Source organism: Bufo gargarizans, chromosome 7, assembly GCF_014858855.1.
Source record: "Bufo gargarizans isolate SCDJY-AF-19 chromosome 7, ASM1485885v1, whole genome shotgun sequence".
Classification (NCBI taxonomy): Eukaryota; Metazoa; Chordata; class Amphibia; order Anura; family Bufonidae; genus Bufo; species Bufo gargarizans.
Window position 1 is genome coordinate 16,881,454 of NC_058086.1, and position 23,573 is coordinate 16,905,026.

The following is a 23,573-nucleotide window of genomic DNA, read 5'->3' on the forward strand; positions in this document are numbered from 1 at the left end:
GTGCAAGGAAATTCGGCTTCGGTGCAAATCGAATTCTTCCTGAAATTCGAATCGAATTCCACTTCATCAGCTTCTATTCGCTCATCTCTAAATATGACATAAAAGTCTGACAGGTCCACTTCCAGGACTCCAACCTGCATATGCAAATGCTCACAACTTCAATGATAGCGATATGCATGTCTGGCCTCATCTACACTTTTCTAGAGTGTTATACAGGAGTGCGGAGCCCCCATTTGCTGATATATGGGGGTCTCAGAGATGGCCACACAGTGTACCATTTGTTCTTCTTACTCATTCCTGCTCCCACTCCTCTTCTTTCTGACATGCAAGATCCATGTGAGTCACCAAACACTGACAGGTACAGTACAGACCAAACGTTTGGACACACCTTCTCATTCAAAGAGTTTTCTTTATTTTCATGACTATGAAAATTGTAGATTCACACTGAAGGCATCAAAACTATGAATTAACACATGTGGAATTATATACATAACAAAAAAGTGTGAAACAACTGAAAATATCTCATATTCTAGGTTCTTCAAAGTAGCCACCTTTTGCTTTGATTACTGCTTTGCACTCTCTTGGCATTCTCTTGATGAGCTTCAAGAGGTAGTCACCTGAAATGGTTTTCACTTCACAGGTGTGCCCTGTCAGGTTTACTAAGTGGGATTTCTTGCCTTATAAATGGGGTTGGAACCATCAGTTGCGTTGTGGAGAAGTCAGATGAATACACAGCTGATAGTCCTACTGAATAGACTGTTAGAATTTGTATTATGGCAAGAAAAAAGCAGCTAAGTAAAGAAAAACGAGTGGCCATCATTACTTTAAGAAATGAAGGTCAGTCAGTCCGAAAAATTGGGAAAACTTTGAAAGTGTCCCCAAGTGCAGTCACAAAAACCATCAAGCTGTCACCGCCAGACATTTGAGAAGCTCTGACAGACGTTCTTCGGAACCTCCTGCCTGAGGTTCTTTTGTTTTGCTTTTGTTTTATCATCTCATTTCCCTCTCTCAGCTGTCATCTAGTTACACTGATTGCATCCCTTTAAATCCCCTCCCATACTGCATCACTTTGCGGTTTATACAACTTCCTGGAGTGTGCTGATGCTAGAAGCTGTTACTACTGCATCCACAAGATAAGTATGTTTTCTTTATTTCTGTTTGCCTGTGGGCTTGATCCTAGGTGACCCTGACTCCCTCCGTATTAAGTGTAGGGAGCCGGCGGTCGTGTCCCCTTACTATTATAGGGTGTTCAGGTGCATACAGTCGAGGAACGAGGGTATGCAATTTTCTACCATTGAGATTTTTGCATAGGCTGAGCAGTAAGGGAGAGAGCTAGGGCTCTTACAGGGCTTACCCTCCTGTTCCTTAGTTTAGGATAAAGTCAGTCGGATCTTCATTTGTGTCTTCTAGTTTTCTGTAACACCATCCGTGACACAAGCGCTACAAAGAAACTGGCTCACATGCGGACCACCCCAGGAAAGGAAGACCAAGAGTCACCTCTGCTGCGGAGGATAAGTTCATTCGAGTCACCAGCCTCAGAAATCGCAGGTTAACAACAGCTTAGATTAGAGACCAGGTCAATGTCACACAGAGTTCTAGCAGCAGACACATCTCTAGAACAACTGTTAAGAGGAGACTGTGTGAATCAGGCCTTCATGGTAGAATATCTGCTAGGAAACCACTGCTAAGGACAGGCAACAAGCAGAAAAAACTTGTTTGGGCTAAAGAACACAAGGAATGGACATTAGACCAGTGAAAATCTGTGCTTTGGTCTGATGAGTCGAAATTTGAGATCTTTGGTTCCAACCACCGTGTCTTTGTGCGACGCAGAAAAGGTGAACGGATGGACTCTACATGCCTGGTTCCCACCGTGAAGCATGGAGGAGGAGGTGTGATGGTGTGGGGGTGCTTTGCTGGTGACACTGTTGGGGATTTATTCAAAATTGAAGGCATACTGAACCAGCATGGCTACCACAGCATCTTGCAGCGGCATGCTATTCCATCCGGTTTGCGTTTAGTTGGACCATCATTTATTTTTCAACAGGACAATGACCCCAAACACACCTCCAGGCTGTGTAAGGGCTATTTGACCATGAAGGAGAGTGATGGGGTGCTGCGCCAGATGACCTGGCCTCCACAGTCACCGGACCTGAACCCAATCGAGATGGTTTGGGGGTGGGCTGGACCGCAGAGTGAAGGCAAAAGGGCCAACAAGTGCTAAGCATCTCTGAGAACTCCTTCAAGACTGTTGGAAGACCATTTCAGGTGACTACCTCTTGAAGCTCATCAAGAGAATGCCAAGAGAGTGCAAAGCAGTAATCAAAGCAAAAGGTGGCTACTTTGAAGAACCTAGAATATGACATATTCTCAGTTGTTTCACACTTTTTTGTTATGTATATAATTCCACATGTGTTAATTCATAGTTTTGATGCTTTCAGTGTGAATCTACAATTTTTATAGTCATGAAAATAAAGAAAACTCTTTGAATGAGAAGATGTGTCCAAACTTTTGGTCTGTACTGTATGTCTGTGACCAGATGGTTGGGGGCCAGACAAAATGGCATCACAAGCCGAAATAACCGTTGGGCTGCAGGTCGTGCACCCCCAAGATAGATAGATATGGGAGGTGGGGGACTTGTCAGGGTTGAGGGAAAGCTGAATGGAGCAAATACAGAGATATTTTTATTGCAAACCTGATCCAGAGTGCTCTGGACCTCACACTGAGCTGAAGGTTTACCATCCAACAAGACAATGACACTAAGTACACAGTCAAGATATATATTTTTTTATTTTATTACAAGGCTACAACATAACAAAATGTGAAAAAAGTAAAAGGATGAAGACTTTCTGAATGCACTGTACACATATATATAGGATTACATAACTATGTACCCATAGAATGTATTGAATTAAAAAAGCTGACATTTTGATGTAGATGTTTAGACCACAGACCTCTCACAAAGGGGTTAGGGTTACTGTGCTCTCTTAGGCCCCTTTCACACGAGCGAGTATTCCGCGCGGGTGCAATGCGTGAAGTGAACGCATTGCACCCGCACTGAATCCTGACCCATTCATTTCTATGGGGCTGTTCACATGAGCGGTGATTTTCACGCATCACTTGTGCATTGCGTGAAAATCGCAGCATGCTCCTCTTTGTGTGTTTTTCACGCAACGCAGGCCCCATAGAAGTGAATAGGGTTGCGTGAAAATCGCAAGCATCCGCAAGCAAGTGCGGATGCGCTGCGATTTGCACACACGGTTGCTAGGAGACGATCGGGATGGAGACCCGATCATTATTATTTTCCCTTATAACATGGTTATAAGGGAAAATAATAGCATTCTTAATACAGAATGCATAGTACAATAGCACTGGAGGGGTTAAAAATAAATTAATTAATTAACTCACCTTAATCCACTTGCTTGCGCAGCCCGGCATCTCCTTCTGTCTTGATCTTAGTTTTGTGTATCAACAAGGACCTTTGGTGACGTCACAGTCATCACATGATCCATCACATGATCTTTTACCATGGTGATGGATCATGTGATGACTGGAGTGATGTCACCACAGGTCCTGTTGCTACAAAAAGCTAAGATGAAGACAGAAGGAGATGCCGGCTACGCGAGAAAGTGGACTAAGGTGAGTTGATTATTTTTATTTATTTTTTTTAACCCCTCCAGCGCTATTGTACTATGCATTCTGTATTCAGAATGCTATTATTTTCCCTTATAACCATGTTATAAGGGAAAATAATACAATCTACAGAACACCGATCCCAAGCCCGAACTTCTGTGAAGAAGTTTGGGTTTGGGTACCAAACATGCGCGATTTTTCTCACGCGAGTGCAAAACGCATTACAATGTTTTGCACTCGCGCGGAAAAATCGTGGGTGTTCCCGCAATGCACCCGCACATTTTCCCGCAACGCCCGTCTGAAAGAGGCCTTAGGGTACTAATTTTCCTTATGAAGCTCCAGCTGGTAAGGAGTCTTTACTTGGGCGCAATTTTGCATAAGGTTACCATCTAATCCATTCAGGTCATGATAGATGTATATTCTTATAGATTTACAGACAACTGTGTTTCTTCCTCAGGATGCTCAAAATGTTAGAGTTAAAAATGTCAAGTTAGTCATATTGCACAGCCTACATCCTGACACTCAGTATGAAGCCAAAGTGCGGGTAAACCAGACAAACTTCCCAGGAGGCAGATGGAGTGACTGGGGGAAGCCTGTACAATGGACAACTCCTCCTGAAGGTATCAATCAGGATATCTAATGTTCACATTTATATGTACACAGTAGGTCTACAGTAGGCCAGTTACTTGAGTTGCCTGCAGTTTTTGGCATAGACTTTCAGGTTACTTTTGGAGTGTTGAACTCAGTCAATAGAGGTGCACCCTCTATTCTTCATTTCACCTTTCTAAATCCACCTAGCTTTTTAGAGTGTCATCTCTTATCTCCGAACCCTCAACTTCTAGGACAAGCTTTGGAATTAGTGCCTGCTTTTAATGTATGTGGTATATTCTTCTTTTAAAAAAATAAATAAAAATGTATAATGCTTTTGTTCATTGGGTGATTGGCAGCTCCTTCACCCAAGGTTACCCATTATTTGGAGTTAAAGTTCCTAGGCTCATCAGTCCATGTAAAGGAACCTCTAGACATGTCACACTTGACAATGAATTAAAGGGGGTTTATTAGGATCAATAGTGTTGGTATGCAGTAAAGCTATGAATAAATAATAATGCCTTAATGGCAGAGGTCTGATTGCTAGAACAAAGTAACAGGTGCTCTGGAAAAGTCTTCCCTTGACTCCACTCAGGTTTCTTCAGAACACCATGGTTGGTCCATTATAGTTCATTGCCAACCATGCAGCTTACAAAGGGCTGACTAAGGGCTCAAGAAAATAATTGTGATTTGCCTGGGAAACATGCTGGATCTTCCAAGCCAACCGCAGCTCCACTGAACTGACTGTATCATAGTGTTTTATGATGCTTTCAGTTCATATCTGGCCGCTGATCTCTGAAATGTGAGTTTAGTACAAGAGATTTGTGATCAGATATGAACTGACTGCATCAAAAAAACTAAGATACAGTCAGTTCAGGGGAGCCATGATGAGCAGTAATGGCCAGTTTGCATTGTTCGCCCACAAACACATGTAGGCTGCCATCTTAAATTACAAGTCCGGCGATGCATAGGTAAGCCCTTCCCTGTGCCTGCGCCGTGAGCCAGTCTGAAACAAATGCGGTCAGCGGGAGCCGGCAGTTCCGAGAACAGACGCCGGGGGCCTTCATCGGGCTGTTCTCGTAACTGCCTGCTCCCGCTGACCGCTTTTGTTTCAGACCGGATCGCGGCGCAGGCATAGGTAAGGGCTTACCTGTGCCTCGCTGGACTTGTAATTTAAGATGGCAGCCCGCATGTGTTCGCGGACAAACAATGCAAACTGGCCATCACTGCTCAGTAGATCCAGCACACATTAGCACCAATGTTGATGAAGTGGCAGAAACAGACCTTGGCTAGGGAAGGTTTAAATCTGCCCTAAAACGGTTAAATACATATAATCAAATAAACCTGAATTCAACTACATCACATGATTTTCCACTGTGTCGGCCTAAATTTACCTGCATTCACAAGAGTCACTTTTGCAACAGTTTTGCTGCATTTTAAGGTAAATTAATAATATATGAAATAAAAACCAAAAAGTTGGTAGAAATAAACAATTGTAATAAAAAAAATCACAAAACAACAAATAATATATACATGTATAGTATCCAAATAGTTGTAAATGCCTGCACAATAAAGTTAATCAATTCTTTAAGGTGACTGGTTTAAGCTGTAAAGAATTAGTGCATTTTTTTTTCTGCAAAATAAAAATTAACTTAAAAGACCCCAAAAGGACTGCTAAAAGAAGGCGTCATACAACCACAATGACACAAAGATTAAATAAAAACTGTGATTGTCGAGCGCCCAAAAAAACTTAAAAACCAAAATTGCCCCCCCACCACCAACACCACCACCACCAATACTTTGTATTCATTTTTGTTCTACCTGTTTTTTTTACTTCAGATGTACGGTATGTGGTTCTAATGTTTCTCCTCATTTTTTTCAGGCCGTCTGGACTGTACACATAACAGCTTAGACACTGTGTCGTGTTCATGGGAAGTAGCTAAAAATTTCTCTTCAACCTCATGCTATTTGTTAGCTTATGTTGTAAATGATGCAAGGTGAGTTCACCTATCAAATGTTCAGCTATTTGTTCATACTGGAAGTTATGATTCTCAGAGACAAAAAGTGGCCTTTCTGCCAAAAGCTACAGTTGCCAGAGAAATGAAATGTGGTCCTCAGATACTGCGGTTACAATGGCACAATTATTCTTGAGTTATTACAGTATACATGGGATAGGATAAGGTCACATTATACAATTTTACTTTTATTTTGTCCAAATTAAGAGTGACCAGCCCTGTGTCTTCGAGTAGGAGTGTAAATACAGCTGACGGGTCAAGTTGCCCAGCCTGTATCCAAGTTCATATGGATATAAAGTGCGGAGTAATGGGACAAGGGTGGACAACTGATGGCGGATGGAGTGGATATATCTGTATCCAGTTCAGGTTGTGTACAGGCCATGGACTATTACTGTGAGACATAGGTCTCCTTGAATGAACTCATTTTCAAGGCACTCTTTTAAAACTGGGAATGTGAACAAGTCTAATGGTGCTGGGGACCCTTCATTCCCCCCTGTGTGATCAGCCCAAGTGCATCAGTTCCCCCCAGTGCCATCAGCTCCACTATATCCCAGTGCCTTCAGCTCTTCCTCACCCCAGTGCCATCAGCTGCCCCCCAGTGCCATCAGCTGCCCCCCCAGTGCCACCAGTTTGCCCCAGGTGCCACCAGCTTACCCCCCAGTGCCACCAGCTTGGCCCCCAGTGCCACCAGCTTACCCCCCAGTGCCACCAGCTTTGCCCCCAACTGCCACCAGCTTGCCCCCCAATGCCACCAGCTTGCCCCCCATTGCCACCAGCTTGCCCCTAGTGTCAACTGCCACCAGCTTGCCCCTAGTGTCAACTGCCACCAGCTTGCCCCCAGGTTCCCCCAGATTGCCCCCCACCAGTGCCACCAGCTTGCTCCCCAGTGCCACCAGCTTGCCCCCTAGTGCCAACTGCCACCAGCTTGCCACCAGTTGCCACCAGCTTGCGCCCCCAACTGCCCTACAGTGCCACCAACTGCCCCCCAGTTCCACCAGCTTGCGCCACCAACTGCCCCCCAGAGCCACCATCTCCCCCTTCTAGCCATGTCCCCAGCAACAGTACTTACATTTACTGTAGGGGCACAGCTCCTCTATATTTTTCTTTGCGCGCTGCACTGACGTCCTGACGTCACACAGGGTTGGGTCATAGTGCGCGTTTACGTGCACTATGACCTGACGATGTGTCAGGAAGAAAGTGCAGAGCACGGGCCAGCGGGTGACCACGGAGCGGTAAGTAATAGCAAGCGCTTCACTCCCACTCCGTAGTCACAAAAAAAGAATAGGTGAAAGACAGGAGGAGACCTTCAGGAAGGAGTTAAATGGGAGGGTGATATTCATAGTTCATACTATACTTTTTATGTCCCCTAGTCAAATCATACAGTGAGCAAAAACATTTAATAATGTGCAGTAGAAGTAAAAAGCTGGTGATCAAGGGTGCAGTTCAAACAATGTACTTTATTATAAAGAAAAAAAAAAGTGCATAAAAACAATACAAAGGCATGGTTTATAATGTGTTATGGAGATATGCGGCCTTCTTCATCAGTTACAATGAAGTCTTGATAGTAGCTGAGGCAATACATCGTTGGAATAGTACCCTTGATCATACACTTTTTTTTACACTGCACACTACTACAAGGATCCAGACCTAGGATCTTGCAGGACAGAGTCGGACTGGGGTTCCTTGGACCCACTAGAGGAAATTGTTCTCAGAGCTCAACCTTCATATCATCATCAAAGAAATAAACCCTAGTGGCAACTTATTGTCTACAAAGGCTCATCCAAATGTTTATTTCTCCTGGACTTTTGGGGTCCACTTTGGTATCGGACCATGGTCCCACCGGAGGATCCACTGGTACTCTAGTGGGCCAGTCCCTCGCACAACCCCCTCTGGTGAACTTAATATCGCTTGCTTAGGCAATTTGAATCTAACTTTAGACACATTGGCATACCTCTTGTCTTTTCTATATATATCAGCTAATGACAGTGGAAGCATACTTTGCCTTGTTAGTATGAGGCCCTGCCACTGATTCCCATCTATTGTAAGTGTCTCTATGGGGACTGATGACAACACGGTCTCTTCCTGTATACTGATTAATGATCTGGTGACTTGGCTGGATTCAGTGATGGATCTTACTTAGGGACATAACAGCCAACGTATCCCACGTATACCATTGCCCACCAATTCCTAGTTTCATCTTTGGAAACCCATGGTTGAACCCTTGGTCTCTTAGGAATCAAATTTGATGAGCAGTGAGTTGGAGAACACCTTATCTTATGTACAAACATCTGTAGTTATCAAGCCTGAACATGGTGAGTGAATTTTCCCTGGAGATCTAGTGCTAATTGCAAGGGTTTCATGTACAGTACAACATATGTTATTATTACTTATATTTAACAATGTGAACAAGCAGGTGCAATGGTTTGCAGTTTGCACTTACTTCCTCTGTGAACAAAATATCACAAAGCCTGCATGAAAGCTTCAGTTTACCCCATAGTAGAACAATACACATCCTGTGCCAGTAAGGCTTTGTTCACACCTACATTGTAGTTTCTAAAGAGAAAGCATGGTGCTGTGCCAGTTCGACTGCACAATGAAAACCAGTGGAGCCCAAGGGACCCTACTGACTTTTTACAGGGTCTGTTAAATTCTGCCAAGGTGTCCTCTGTTTAAACTGTACTCCATTTCTCATATCAAAAATGATACCTCCTATGTTTGACATGGTTTAAATTGACCTGCCCTCTTCCTGACCCTGCTTTGGTAAACATAGACCATGCCAGTAACAAACACCATCATAGAGGGCATAGTGAATAAAACATAACCTTCATTAGAATAATGTATTAAATGGAAATAGGTGAGCCAAGAAAACAAAAAGGAACACAAATCTGGTTAGCTATAAACCATAGGTACATAAAAGAGGATGCAATAGGGGAATGCAAAATAGATATTACTAGGGTCTCTAACGGTACTGGTGAGGTAGAAAAGATGGGGTACCTTCTAATCCTAACCTTCACCCTAGATATCCTAAAATTACAGGGCAACCTGCAAGGGGAAACCCTGCAACACTGGAACCTACCAATATTTGCAGCCTTCAGAATCCCTATACTGTCCCATCATGTTATTCCTGCATTTGTGATAGCCACCTGTCTTGACTATGTTTTTGGCCCAGTCCAAGCCCAGAGGTCAAGCATGAAAATAGTGGATTCCTTAGACTCTGCCCCTCAGGTTACTCTGTGCTGACCAAAGTGTGGTCGTCTTAAGTGTTTCTGCCTCACTACCATGGTCCTTATAACACGTTAGAATCTAGCTTTGTTTTGCTTCTGACTTTCATCCATACATTTGCTCCCTCATGCATCTATGTTGTCTGACTCTGCTGTGCATTGTCTCTCAGAGAAACAAATCCCACATTAGACCTTGGAAATTTGAGGATACTCCCATAAATTCTCAGACACTCTTTTTGTGCTCTTGAATTTCCACTTCCAAACCTTCAGTTTGAGCTTCACACTTATAATTAGATTGTCTTTTTCTAGTGCTCGGACTGCTTTATATTTCTTTATTTGGTTGTCTTCCACAGTACTTTTCACAACCCGTGAAGTGTAGGATCACTGCTTTTGTATTCTCCCCTCATTTTGCACAGTGGTGCACTTACAGATTTGAATTCACTTTAGACGTAAAGGGGTTGTCTCACCTGAGATATGGGAAGCATATTGCTAGGATATGCTATTGTACCAATGTAAGATGGGTGCGGGTCTAAGAGGTGAACAGAGCTCTCAAAGTGCACAGACGCCCCCCATTCATTTTTATGGATGCTCCAAAAATAGCCTTGGTTGTTTCGGGCAGGTCTAAAGAAGTGATTTGAGCAGTGGCCGCACGGTGCTGTCTCCATTCATTTCTATAAGACTTATACCACTCGGCTATTATTGGCACTCCCAAAGATGTGATTGGAGAGTGGCCACACATGTGTGGTGCTCTCTCCTTCACTTTGGGAGCTCTGTTTTGACATTGGTGACATATTCCAGTGATATGCCACCAATGTCTCAGGTGAAACAACTCCTTTAAGACAAAATAACTTTTTCCTATGTGACCTAAAAGGTTATAGTTCCCCTTTAGATCAACAATCCCATGACTATGGTTGTCTATACACTAGCTTGTATAATATCAATAAAACAAGAGGGTTATGCGATATATTCTGACATTTATTGTTACCCTCTTTCAGACATATAAAAGGAATCTGCTATCTTCCCCGCAGTAGTAACCGTAGAAGTTGTGTAATGAATATTACTGTGAATGGTGAACATGTGAGTACACAGGGATGCTGAATTAATTTTTATATTTTTCTTTATTGATGTCGAAAAGGAAGATGACCTTAAAGCACAAGCAGATGTTACAAGGTGCAGATAAAACTTTAAGAGTGGAAAGGTTATTGTAGATGCAATCGGACATTAAAAAAGATTTGTTGTCTCAACTGAAAAAGAACATTTTCCATAAAAAAAAAGTAGATATAAAAACGCTACATTACAATTCCCATGAAGTCTTGTTCTTTTCGGCACAAGTTGTTCCAATCTTAAAGGGGTTCTCCAGGGATCAAAAAAATGAAAATACTTAAATATTATTTTGTAATAAATATAATTAGAAATACCTTTCATTACTTAGAATGGCTTGTTTTTGTCTAGGGAGCAATCATTAGGAGAAATAAAATGGCCGCTGTCCTATCAGTACACAGAAAACCTGTCCTAATCACACAGGTGGACAAGGTACTTCACCACAATGAGCCATAGTGCGGCCTCACCCTCTCTGCTCTGCTCGTCAGGGATTATGATCCTGAATACAGGTGAATCTCTGTGGGAATGGGGATAATGAGGAGACCTGAAAGGAGGGTGAAGTATGGCTAATGAGCAGCAGCACTTGTTTACAATCTCCATTACCACAGCAATACATTGCCACAGCCTGTCCTGTCCGTCCTCTCTTTATTTTATTTCTCCCCATGAACTAAATTCCCCAGAGATTTAGCTAAAGTTCTTATCAGCTGTATTCAGGAGCATATTCCCTGACAAGTAGAGAGGAGGAGGAGGATGAGGCAGCCCTTTACCTCAGTGCTGTGAAGTAACTTGTCCTCATGTGTGATCAGGACAGGTTTTGTGTGAACTAATGGGACAGCGGCCATTTTGTTTCCCTTGATGATTGATTCCAAGACAAAAGGAGCCATTATAACTAATTAAAGATATTTGGGAATATATATATGATAAAGTAATATTTAATTTCTTAATTCCCGGAAAACCCCTTTATCCACTTTGCCAGACCTTTAGAACAACTGGGGAATCCTGGTTTACCATAAGTTACATATACTATATCAGTGATGGCTAACCTTGGCACTCCAGCTGTGGTTAAACTACGACTCCCAGCATGCTCCATTTTTTTTCTACAGAGTTCTGAGAGCAGCCAAGCAAGGGGGGCATCTTGGGAGTTGTAGTGTTACCAAAGCTGGAGTGCCAAGGTTAGCCATCACTGTACTATATAAACGTTATTCTATAAAAATTGCATAATTACATCTTACAGACCTATAAATAATACTCCCATTAAGATGACCAAGTATTACAGCCATGCACTGGACAGGTAAATACAGTACTGATCAGGAACAATTATGGGTATCGTAAACATCAGTTAAAGGGAACCTGTCAGTAGACCAATGCTGTCCTAATACGGACAGACTTCCACATGACTTGAAATACACATGTAAAGAAGTGTCTGCTGGGCAGCTCTCCTCTGGCTTCTCCATGCCCTACTCAATTTGATTGACAGGTGGTTTGACTGACAGACCTGTTCTTTGTCATGTAGGAGACTGTCAGTATTTCATGCTGCCCTTTGTGAGCTTCTGCTTCCCTTTAAATCCAATGGCCCATAATAGCTTCTCTTGATTTATAGTTGTCCACTTTAAATTTCTTATCCATTCGGTCAAAAGCAGCTAGAATATTCCTATTAGTGCCTCTGAAGAGTTTGAAGCCCAGGTATCTCACCGCTTTTAAATCACATCCCTATCATGCCATTTCCAATGCCCCTTATGACAACCACAGTGCCCCCATTACAGCCACTGTGCCAACTAATGGCAACTCGTTCCCTTATGATGTCCAATTGTATCTGCTCTGTAGCCTATTCAGTATGCGACATTTAGCTCTATTATTGGTGTTTACCTAATTCTTTACCCTTTCCTTTTAAACGTTAGTTTAGTGATGCCATGACTGTTGCACAGTTTATGAACGTGAGTGTGATTTGCAGTGTCGGAAAGAACATCAATAAGACAATCACATCTTTATCTCATTTCTATCCATTTATAAATTGTAAGTACTGACTGCTGCATTGCATAACTGCTGATCTACTATGTTTTATGTGTTAATTCTTTCATGGGATACAAAAGCACATGTATTTCCTATTACTATATCCATATGGGAATCCTATTCTAAGTTGAAATGGATTGTCCAGCAGTACTAAAGTATTAGTAAATGCTCAGAATGGTTTAGCAAAATGAATAAATAAATCAATACTCACCCTCACCGATCCCCGCCACTGCCGTTTTAATGCTTACTGGGTCCCCTCTGGTCTCTGCTAGTGATGAGCAGCATGGGCAATATTTGTTTTCATGATATTTCACAAATTTTTGGCCTAATATTTGCGAAAATTAGCAAAATTCTAGAATTCGGGATCTCCAGTCACTATTTTCTTGATTGCGAAAATCAGCAATGTAATATGCGTGTATTGTGCGCGGAATACAGGCGTGGCTCACTTTTGCTACATTTTTCAAGCTGCTAGAAATTTTTTGAGACTGGAGAAAATGCACAGTACAGTAATTCCTATCACCCTGCACTGCAGCAGCTACACTATATCACTATCTAACCTACACTGACTATCTCCCACTAACTATCTGTATTATATATATATATATATATATATATATAAGCTAACTAACTAATGTAATTGACTCAGCAAAGCACAGAGCACAGCAATGACACTGATGTCTCTGTCACAACTGCAAAAAACAGCAGAAAATGGCTGCTGGGTAGGTTCTTATATAGTAAGGGGTAGGCAACTTTCCTATTGGTTGCTAGGGATGTGGCTAAGCTCTGACAAAGACACTGCAGCCTTCTCATTGGCCCACAAGCAAGAAGGGGAAAAAAAAATTTGAATATTCGTGATTACGAATATATAGCAATATATTCTACCTCTTCGCGAATTCTTGAAGTGCTGATATTCGCAATAAAAATTTGCGATTAGAATATTCGCGCTCAACACTAGTCTCTGCTTCCTGATCTGGGCTCACCGCACAGAAAATGGCAGGAGATAAACGCTTAGCCAGTTACTGAGACTGAATCAAGGTATCAAACATTCTTGTAAGTTGTATTCTCAATTAGAATCTTGAATTCGGGTCAAATACTCATTTACGGTTACCACCACTACCCATTTTTTACAGTTTGCATCGCCCTTTAGATCTCCTTATGTTATTTCCAAATATACCTCTCTGTCCTAATACCTCTTCTTTTGGCCCTGAAAAACAGTTTTTTTTATAAATATGTATATGAGGATGAAAGTGCTCAAGAGGCTGTACGTCTCTCCAAAAGAACCCAGCCGCACCTATTAGAATGGAGCCTCGCTCCTCCCCTCCTCTTCTTCTCTCCACCTTTACCCTCTGCGCCCTCATTATGCCTTGCGCATGCGCCGTCTGTGTCCTTCTGTGGTCAGATGCTTCATCCACTAAACTTCACATGCATCTGAAGGATGTGCCGTTCAGTGGATGAAGCTGCTGGCCACAGAAGGACACAGAAATCACAGACACAGGAATGTATTTGAATGGAGGAAACATCACATGGAAGTGATTTTCTATGGTCTTATAACCCTCCATCAGCAGCCATTTAATGGACAAGACCTTCATGTGGACAACACAAAAGACTTGGCAAACAAGGGAGCAGACCTTATGAAATAAAGAAAATAATGCAGACTTTCAACAAAGGCTGTATTAGTAAGTGCCCTATAATCATCTCACAAAAACATTAGTCAACAGTAACAAGAAAGTGGCCAACCCCTTTAATCTTACAAGGGTAAGTTGCCATTGGTTACTCATTGCTGAAAAAAGGAACATGTGGTATTACACGGGACCATTCGAATGAAGGGCTGCCTAGGGAATACACTGATATAATAAGTTCTCCGGAGCGAGAGTCAACTTTTATTAAGTGGCTTCCTGCTAAAGGGTGTCCTGAGTGGGGAACACCTTTTTATCATGCTCATATACTCTAATAGGCTATGATTCTGTGCTATGTAAGGCTCCAGCCTGTCCTAGCTCTGCTAAAGCCTGGCCTAGCACATGGGTGCAGGGTGGTTTTCAGCAGAGCGGGCACAGTCAGGAGCAGCAGTGTGTGCTTCTGCCAGTACAGTGCTCACTGCCGCGCGTATTGTAGAAGTCAGAATCCATAGACCACATACAGTGTATATGCTGAGATGAAAGGCACTACAGAAAAGCCCAAACTTCAGGGCCTGTTTTGCTACAAAAATAATAAAATTACTGAATAAAATATATCACAAAAATTATCATTAGGTCATTTCTAACAGTTTAAAAAATGGGGGTTATCCAATCCCTATAATTGGGGGGGGGGGAGTCAATAGCAGACCGAGACAGGAACGAGCCTGCTGGTGACGCCAGGGAGGCTCATCCACGTTGCCGCCTGCTATTGGCTGCCTTGCCCCCGTCGCCAGATGTTTTGATCCGCTCGACAGGCAGATGCACCGGTGCGGGTGCCGGGGAGCAAGGTAAGTACAACCTGTGTGAGGGGAGCTGGCATAAGTGGGGGCATAATAGGGATGGATAACCCCTTTGAGGCATAATCTGTTTAAGAAAAATTGTAGTTCTAAAGAAATATTAAAACATAGACAATTCTTTTGCAGTGCGTCTTGATCCACCTACGTCCCTTGACATCAGGATGATGGAGGATGGTACATGGAATCTCTCCTGGGTCAACACTTATCGAAATTACATAGACAATGTGGAAACTGAAGTCCATTTCAAACCAGTAAAATGGTCATGGAAGGTAAAAAATTATTACCTAAGCCCCTCAAAATAAATGAAATTGAGCAAGCTACCAAGAGAAACTTTATATTGCCTATACATGGAAATTAATGTTAAGGTGACTTTCACACTAATGTTTTCCGGTATTGAGTTCCGTCATAGGGGCTCAATACCGGAAAAAAAATGCTTAATTTTTCTCCCCATTCATTGTCAATGGGGACAAAACTGAACTGAACAGAACGGAAAGCTCCAAAATGCATTCCATTCAGTTTAGTTGTGTTCCCAAACTGGAGAGCAAACCGCAACATGTGGTATTTTGCTTTCCGTCTTGGGAAAAACGGATCCGTCATGACCCCCAATGCAAGTCAATAGGGACGTTTTCTCTGCCACAATCTGCCACAATAGAAAATGGATCCTTCCCCCTTTGACTTTCAATGGAGTTCAAAACGGATCAGTTTTGGCAATGTTAAAGAAATGTTAAAGATAATACAACCGGATCCGTTCATAACGGATGCAGATGGTTGTATTATCAGTAACGGAAGCGTTTTTGCTGGAGCAAAAACGCTAGTGTGAAAGTAGCCTAAGATTTTCAAAAATAAGAAATAATGTTATCTGTTCTCAGGATGCCAAAAGGTTTACAATTACACAATGTGACCTGTCAAGTTTACTGCGTGACCTATACCCGGACTCTCTGTATGAAGCTAAGGTGCGCATAAACCAGACAAATTTCCCAGGTGGCAGGTGGAGCGACTGGAGCAAGCCTGTACAATGGACAACACCTCCTAAAGATATTCTAGGTAATTAATCAGTTTATAATTACATAACACTGATCAACTATAGCATTAACACCTGATATTGTCCAGATTCCTCTTATGTCACCAAAACAGCACTGACCCTTCAAGGCATGGTCCACAAGACCTCTGTCCTTTGGTATCTGGCACCTTACAGGCTATGCGTACCTTTGGGGGCAATTTTTTATTATTGCATTGTATTTTTTCAAGCTAAAAATCATTTTTAAACTGGTCTTTATTTAAAAGAAATATGGAGCCATTTTTTCTGTACAGCTTTGTGTTCCTCTAGTACAGTGTTTCCCAACCAGTGTGCCTCCAGCTGTTGCAAAACTACAACTCCCAGCATGCCTGGACAGCCTTTGGCTGTGCGTGCATGCTGGGAGTTGTAGTTTTGCAACAGCTGGAGGCACACTGGTTGGGAAACACTGCTCTAGTAGAAGGGTCTAAGGCTACTTTGACACTTGCGTTTTGCCTGATCTGGAAGGGATCAGCAAAAACGCTTCAGTTTCTGACAATACAACCGTCTGCGTCCGTTATGAATGGATCCGGTCGTTTTATCTTTGAAATAGGAATGACAGATCCGGCATGAACACCATTGAAAGCCAATGGGTGCCGGATCTGTTTTTTATTGTATCCGTTTTGCTTAGCATCCAATGCCAGACAGAAAACTTATTTTCTCTCTTTTCTGTCAGCCAGCTCACCTGACGGGCTCCTTATCTCTGCTCTCTAACATTATAAACACTCATAATAGCTCAGTTCTTACAGTATCTTACCGATAAGAAGGGGTTGTCACTTCAGCAAATAGCGCAGTTAATAGAGCAAGTTCCTAATGTATTGGGATTGTCCATATTGCCTCCTTTGCTGGCTGGATTCATTTTACCACCATATTATAAACTGCTCGTTTCCATGGTTACAACCACCCTGCAATCCAGCAGTGGTGGTCGTGCTTGCACACTGTATGAAAAAGCACCAGCCTATGTGAGCACCCACATTCCCAGATACCAGAGAGGCCGACACTTTTTCCTATAGTGTGCAAGCATGACCACCACTGCTGGATTACAGAGTGGTCATAACCCTTGGAAACGAGCGGTGTATAATGTGATGGAAAAATGAATCCCCCCAGCAAAATAAGCAATATGGATAATCTTAATTACAATACATTAGCAAGTGGCTTGTATTAACTTTCTCTTCTTGATAAATGCCACTTGCTGAAGTGACACAACTCCTAGTACTTATGAGATAAGGGTTATTAGATGACCAGCACAAAGTGAAAGTAAAAAGTACCATTCACACAGCTACAAAAACTGTTAACTCTTTGTTACAGAACAGCTCAATATTTTTAATAAAGACCAATTGGAAAATTATTTTTTGCCCAAAAAAATAAATAAACAATCATGAAAAAAATTGTCTCCGAAGGTGTACATAGCCTTTAAGTCCTGTAAATTGCCAAGTGAGGCCTCCATGGATTGCATTTGTTTTTATAGCACATCCCACAGATGTTTGATTGGATTGAGATCTGGGAACATTAGTGACCAAGCGTGGCATGGCACATTATCTTGCCATTGCCACTGCCATTAGAGAATATTGCTGCCATGAAGGGAGGAACTGCAACAATGTTTAGGTACATGTAAAATAAAGATTCCAAATTAATTAATTTGGACCCAAAGTTTCCCAGAAGATCATTGCCCAGAGCATCACACTGCCTCCATTGGCTTGATTTCTTCCTACAGTATATCCCGATTCCATCCCTTACCCAGATAAGCAACATACATGCATTGGACAATGGTCTTGGCCATCCACATGGTGTAAAATAATATGTGGTTTGTTAGACTAGGTTACCATGTTCCATTGGTCCAGTTCTAATGCTTGTCCATAGTAGGTACTTTCTATCATAGTCAGCATGAACTTTTTCAGCAGTTTTTACAACTCATTGGTGAAACCGGACATGTGCATCAAGGAGTCTTGGTGACCCATGACTGTTGCCAGTTTACTAATTCTCCATGCGTTTAGTGGATGCCAACCATTGCCTACCAGCAACACCTCAGTTGTCTGGTCACCACAGTTTGACCCTTGTTAAAGTCCCTCAGATCCGCACTCTTGCTCATTTTTCATGCTTCCAAGACATCAGTTTCAATTTTTTCTGGCCAATATGTCCCACCCCTTAACAGGCGTCATTGTGACATAATCAATGTTATTCACTTCACCTGTCATATTTCAAAGAGGAAGGCAAATATAAAGAACATATTGTGTAAAAGAATTAAAATGTGGTCTGGATTAGGGGTGATCTTCTCAAAAAGATGGTGTTCTTCAGCACTCCAGCAATGTTCAGTAGTTTTATGTATTATTACCTTTTTATTGTATTATATTATATCACTGTATTAGGCCTCCTGCACATGACAGTATTTTTTAACGTCCCGCAAAACGTGGTTCCGTTGTACCGTGATCCGTGCCCGTTTTTTCTTCCGTGGGTCTGCCGTGATTTTTGGAGGATCCACGGACAAGAAAAATGAAAAAAAAATCTAAGTCAAGTTTGCCATTGAAATGATAGGAAAAAACGGACACGGATCACGGACACGGATCACGGACGCGGATGACAATCTTGTGTGCATCCGTGATTTTCACGGACCCATTGACTTGAATGGGTCCGTGAACCGTTGGCCGTGAAAAAAATAGGACAGGTCATATTTTTTTCACGGCCAGGAAACACGGATCACGGACGCGGCTGCCAAACGGTGCAGTTTCCGATTTTTCCACGGACCCATTGAAAGTCAATGGGACCGCAGAAAAACACGTTAAACGGGACAACGGCCACGGGTGCACACAACGGTCGTGTGCAGGAGGCCTCATATGTATTATATATTATTGTAGCTTACAGTTTTTATTATATTAGGTCTTGTGAATTTATGAGTGCTTATTTTAATTATTTTTTTCTTTTTTAACAAAATCATTCTGTCTTATTTTTGCAGTGGAGTTATGGTGTATGGAGTTTTGCACAATATATATATTTCACACTTGATGTCCCTTCAATTTCATGGCCTATTTGTGATTGTGACACAAAAAACCCATACTGAATAGTATATTACAGGATAATGTAAAAACTTAAATAATTGCAAATGAATGACGCATGGTGTCTAACAACCATAACAATTGTGGCTGGTTGTTTCAGCTTTCTAGAGGTCTACACATGATCCCAATACACAACATCTTGATTTGGGGTTGGATGTGAAGTCACCTCTCCCCTTCATAAGCAGCAAGTAATAAGCTATGTAATTAACAATTACATCCTGACTTTACATCCAGAAACTACAGTCATGACATCCTGCATTATCTGGAGATGTATTCATAAGAAATTAATGAAGAGTGTATCCAATCCACATATAGTACTGAAGATTTAACACTACTACTACTACTGTTCTGCTGATAAACAATGTCTTCAATCTCCAGGTTCAACCTTCCCTACACCTGGAGTGGTAGCCATCCCAGTTGTTTTGTTGATTGTAGTGGTCGCCCTTTGTTCTTCAAAAAGGTAAAGTTAAAACTGTATTTTGCATGGTCCTATAAGGAATCTTTGTGTATATAGTATGTTTGAACTCCTCTACTGGATAAGCCATCATTATGTCCTCTATGATAGGGGTTTCCTGGAAAACCTAATCTGTTCCTAGGAGACAACAATATAGGAGTAGGTCAGAAACTTCATTAAAAACATATATTTTTAAGAGGGCTGATCGAATGCTAGTAAAATAAAAGTCATTTTGTTTAACTCTACTTTGGGAGTGCTCCAAGATTTATAAGTCCACTACTTTGACCAATGATCGGGTTTTTATCGCTTGCACACCACCTTTAACATCTGACATTGTATAGCATCTGATACTGTATCCGTATAGAGATATACCCTTATTTTTTGCTTTATAACACGTACCTGTTTTAGAGGAGGAAAATAAGAAAAACACATTTTTTATCCTCAGAGCTCAGAGCCCCAATCAGACCCCCAATGTTAATAAGACTAGTGTTGGGCGCTAATATTCGAATCATGAATATCGGCACTTCGAGAACTTGCAAATATTTAGAATATTGTGATATATATTTGTAATTTTGAATATTCTAGATTATTTTTCATCATTAACCTCCCTTCTTGCTTGTGGGCCAATGAGAAGGCTGCAATGTGTCTGTCGGAACTTAGCAACATCCCTAGCAACCAATAGGAAAGTTGCCTGCCCCTTACTATATAAGAACTCCCCAGCAGCCATTTTCTAAAGTTTATTGCAGTTATGAAAGAGGACAGCAGTGAATATTGCTGTGCTCTGTGCTTTCCACACTACATTAGATAGATAGTTTTATATATATATATATATATTACAGCTAATACAGATAGTTATTGGGAGATAGCGTAGGTTATATCCTGATATACAGTAGTGTAGCTGTTGCAGTGCAGGGTGTTAGGTAGTGTGATAGGTTCTGCTGTCCATACATACATGCAGACCTGCTCAAATGTAAAGTTTCACGTATTGCGCCAAAATATGTGCATCATTAGTGCAGATTAGCGCAATCGCGAATATATTGGAGCACTCTAACTGCATATAAAGCCATTTTTAATGTTCTGCCGTGCCAACCATTTTCTCCAGTCTCAGGAAACCTCTAGCAGCTTGGAAAATTTAGCAAAAGTGACCCACGCCTGTATTTCGCGCACATTACGTGAATATTACATTGCCGATTTTTCGCAATCAAGAAAATAATCTCGAATTTGCGAATATATGACGAATATTCGCCCAAATATTTGTGAAATATTGCGAAATCGAATATAGCCCCTGCCGCTCATCACTAAATAAGACCCTCAATCAGACCACAGATTAGACCCCCATGTTAATAAGACCACCAAAAAGACCTCAGATTAGACCCACATGTTAATAAGACCCCTATTCAGACCTCAGATCAGACCCCCATGTCAATAAGACCCCTCTTCAGAGACTAAGATCAGACCCCTAATGTTAAGACCCCCATTAAGATCTCAGCTCAGATCAGATCAGCATGCTAATAAGACCCCTATTCAGACACTGAGATCAGACAAAAGAAATAATTACTTACCTCTCCTACTTCAGATGCCGCAGCTGCTCTGGGGATCCAGCGCTCTTCCGGCTCTCCCTGCTGCGCTTCCCAGTCCTCCTGCTAGTGAACGCTTTCATAATGACAGCACTCATTAGTATTTGCCCATAAGACACACTGACATTTTTCCCCCCACCTCGGGGGGAGGGGTTGGGATTTTGTCTTATAGGGTGAAAAATGCAGTACATTGTTTTGCAGTCTCTAATTTATTGCTTCACTGTTTTGCTTATTATAGTATATCTTATAATATAGCTAACACAATTTTTTTCAATGGTAGGGTCAAGAAGGTAATGTGGATAGGTGTTCCAGATCCAGCACATTTTTTTCACCCCTTAATAGACACTCACAAAGGAAACTTCAAGGTAAGATGAACTACTATTGTTTCCTATAGCACTGAAGGATTTATATTTGTCATAAAATTGCCAGTTTAACTTCCATATTTGTTCTTTTGGCGTTTCTTTGTTATATAAACACTTTTGTAAAAAATAAATAAAAATATGTACCAGGTGTTGGGATTCACTTGTGAAAGAGGGTCAGCGAGTTCACAGGATTCAACGGTTTAAAAGTCCAATACCGTTAATTTTTCATCCAAGTTTTACTGGCTAGGGCAGCACTAAAGCCCGCCCATCAGTGCCGGTGACATCACCGGGCTTCCTGGCAGCCCCATGGAGAGCCTGATTTATCATCGGAACTCCAGAAAATGCCTTTGCTCTGCGCCATTTAGCGCAGGGAACAGGAGAGCATCGGAGCATGAACTGCTCTGATGCGCAAGTTAGGGGGGCTGCCTGGGTGAAAATGGAGGTATGTCCGGGTTCAGCTCTGAACCCGGACAACCCCTTTAGGTGAATCCACGGTACCAAAAGAGAACATAAACAACAAAACAAAAACTCTTGGCCGTCTGGGCGCTAACTAAACAGTTTTTATTTTTCCCTATGCTTTCATAGGGCGAATAGGCTTTACATAGCCAACAGGTCATGCAGCTTCCAGCATTCTGACCCTGAATGAGCATTTCAGCCCTGTATTTATCCCCACAGTATTTAGCCCAGCCACTACACTTGGGCTTGCCTCAGGCTAGGGGAAATTGTTGTACTTGAGTGGGAAGGGAATGCAATTTCCCCACTACCAACATCTACATGCCATTCCATAAAAATCCAGGCTCATAAAACACTTTCAAGAAAAGTGCCTCAGCAAACTGCTGAAACCACCCAGCTTTCCTGGATTCTTTTACCTCACCCAACTGAGCATTCTGGGTGAGATCTGCCCCTCCTCCAGTACTTTGCCAGCCACCGTGCTACACAGGATAAAGATCCCATGCTACAGACACTTGCTACATGTTAGTGTCCATTCAAAAAGTTGACCATCATTATTGTGTCCATGATCATTTCCAGGACAAATATAACATCAGACATATGAGGTACATTGAAAAATCTGCACATACGTATACATGTATTTTTGTGCATAAAAAAAATAATTTTATATTGTGCAGCCTCCACCCTAGAAATATTGCTCCTGAGGACGAATCTGGTATTTGTAGGGTACACCACACAACATGAAGTACCTAAGGTACAGCTACACAACTGACATCCCGTGATGCCATATGGCTCCCAACCATCTGGTTACAGCCATGCCTGCCTATGTTTGGTGACTGCTCACATTTAATGAGATCCATGACCACTCTGCCATAAAGCCCAGTGGAATGCTGCAGTGATGGTTGAACTTATAGAAGTTTCTGCAGTCTGCACACAGGATCTTTAGAGCTCAGCCACAGTGACTATTGGGTTGTAGGTCACCTCTCTTACCAATTTCTTAGGGGCGACCAGCTTTAGGAAGAGTCCTGGTTGTTCCAAACTTCTTCCATTTAAGAATTATAGAGATCACTGTGCTATTGGGAACTTTCAGTGCAGCAGAAAATTGTTGTTCCCTTCTCCAGATTTGTGCCTCCACGCAATCCTGTCTCTGAGCTATATAGGCAGTTCGTTCCTTCTCATGGCTTGGTTTTTGCTCTGATGTGCATTGTCAGCTGTGAGACATTAAATAGACAGAGATGTGTCTTTCTGAGCCATGTCCATCAACTGAATTTACCACAGGTGACTCAATTCAAGATGTAGAAACTTCTCAAAGATGATCAAGAGAAATGGGAGGCTCCCAGAACGAAATTTCAAGTGTCATGGCAAAGGGTCTTAATACTTATGTCCATGTGAAAATTTAGTTTTCCTAAATCTGCAAACATTTTTAAAATTCTTTTTTCACTTTCTCATTATGCAGTATTGAGCTCAAATTGATTGGGAAAACTAGATTTTTATTTTTATTTTAGCACAAGGCCACACCATAACAAAATTGTGAAAAGAGTTTGAAGACTTTCCTAATCCATGTTTCCAATGAAGAGAGCCACATGCATGC

General features: G+C 41.9%; 1 protein-coding gene across 4 annotated transcripts in view; it reads left to right on the forward strand.

The window, feature by feature from the left end:
• The window catches only part of IL2RB (interleukin 2 receptor subunit beta), a 54,651-nt gene that overhangs the window by 29,564 nt on the left and 1,514 nt on the right, over nucleotides 1-23,573 (forward strand). For all 4 annotated transcript variants that reach the window (XM_044301714.1, XM_044301713.1, XM_044301715.1 and 1 more), the window contains 8 exons: nucleotides 4,088-4,250; nucleotides 6,101-6,215; nucleotides 10,450-10,531; nucleotides 12,454-12,568; nucleotides 15,162-15,304; nucleotides 15,905-16,079; nucleotides 19,518-19,599; nucleotides 21,451-21,535. In XM_044301714.1, coding sequence (XP_044157649.1) covers nucleotides 4,088-4,250; nucleotides 6,101-6,215; nucleotides 10,450-10,531; nucleotides 12,454-12,568; nucleotides 15,162-15,304; nucleotides 15,905-16,079; nucleotides 19,518-19,599; nucleotides 21,451-21,535 — 960 coding nt within the window. The remainder of the gene's footprint in view (nucleotides 1-4,087; nucleotides 4,251-6,100; nucleotides 6,216-10,449; nucleotides 10,532-12,453; nucleotides 12,569-15,161; nucleotides 15,305-15,904; nucleotides 16,080-19,517; nucleotides 19,600-21,450; nucleotides 21,536-23,573) is intronic.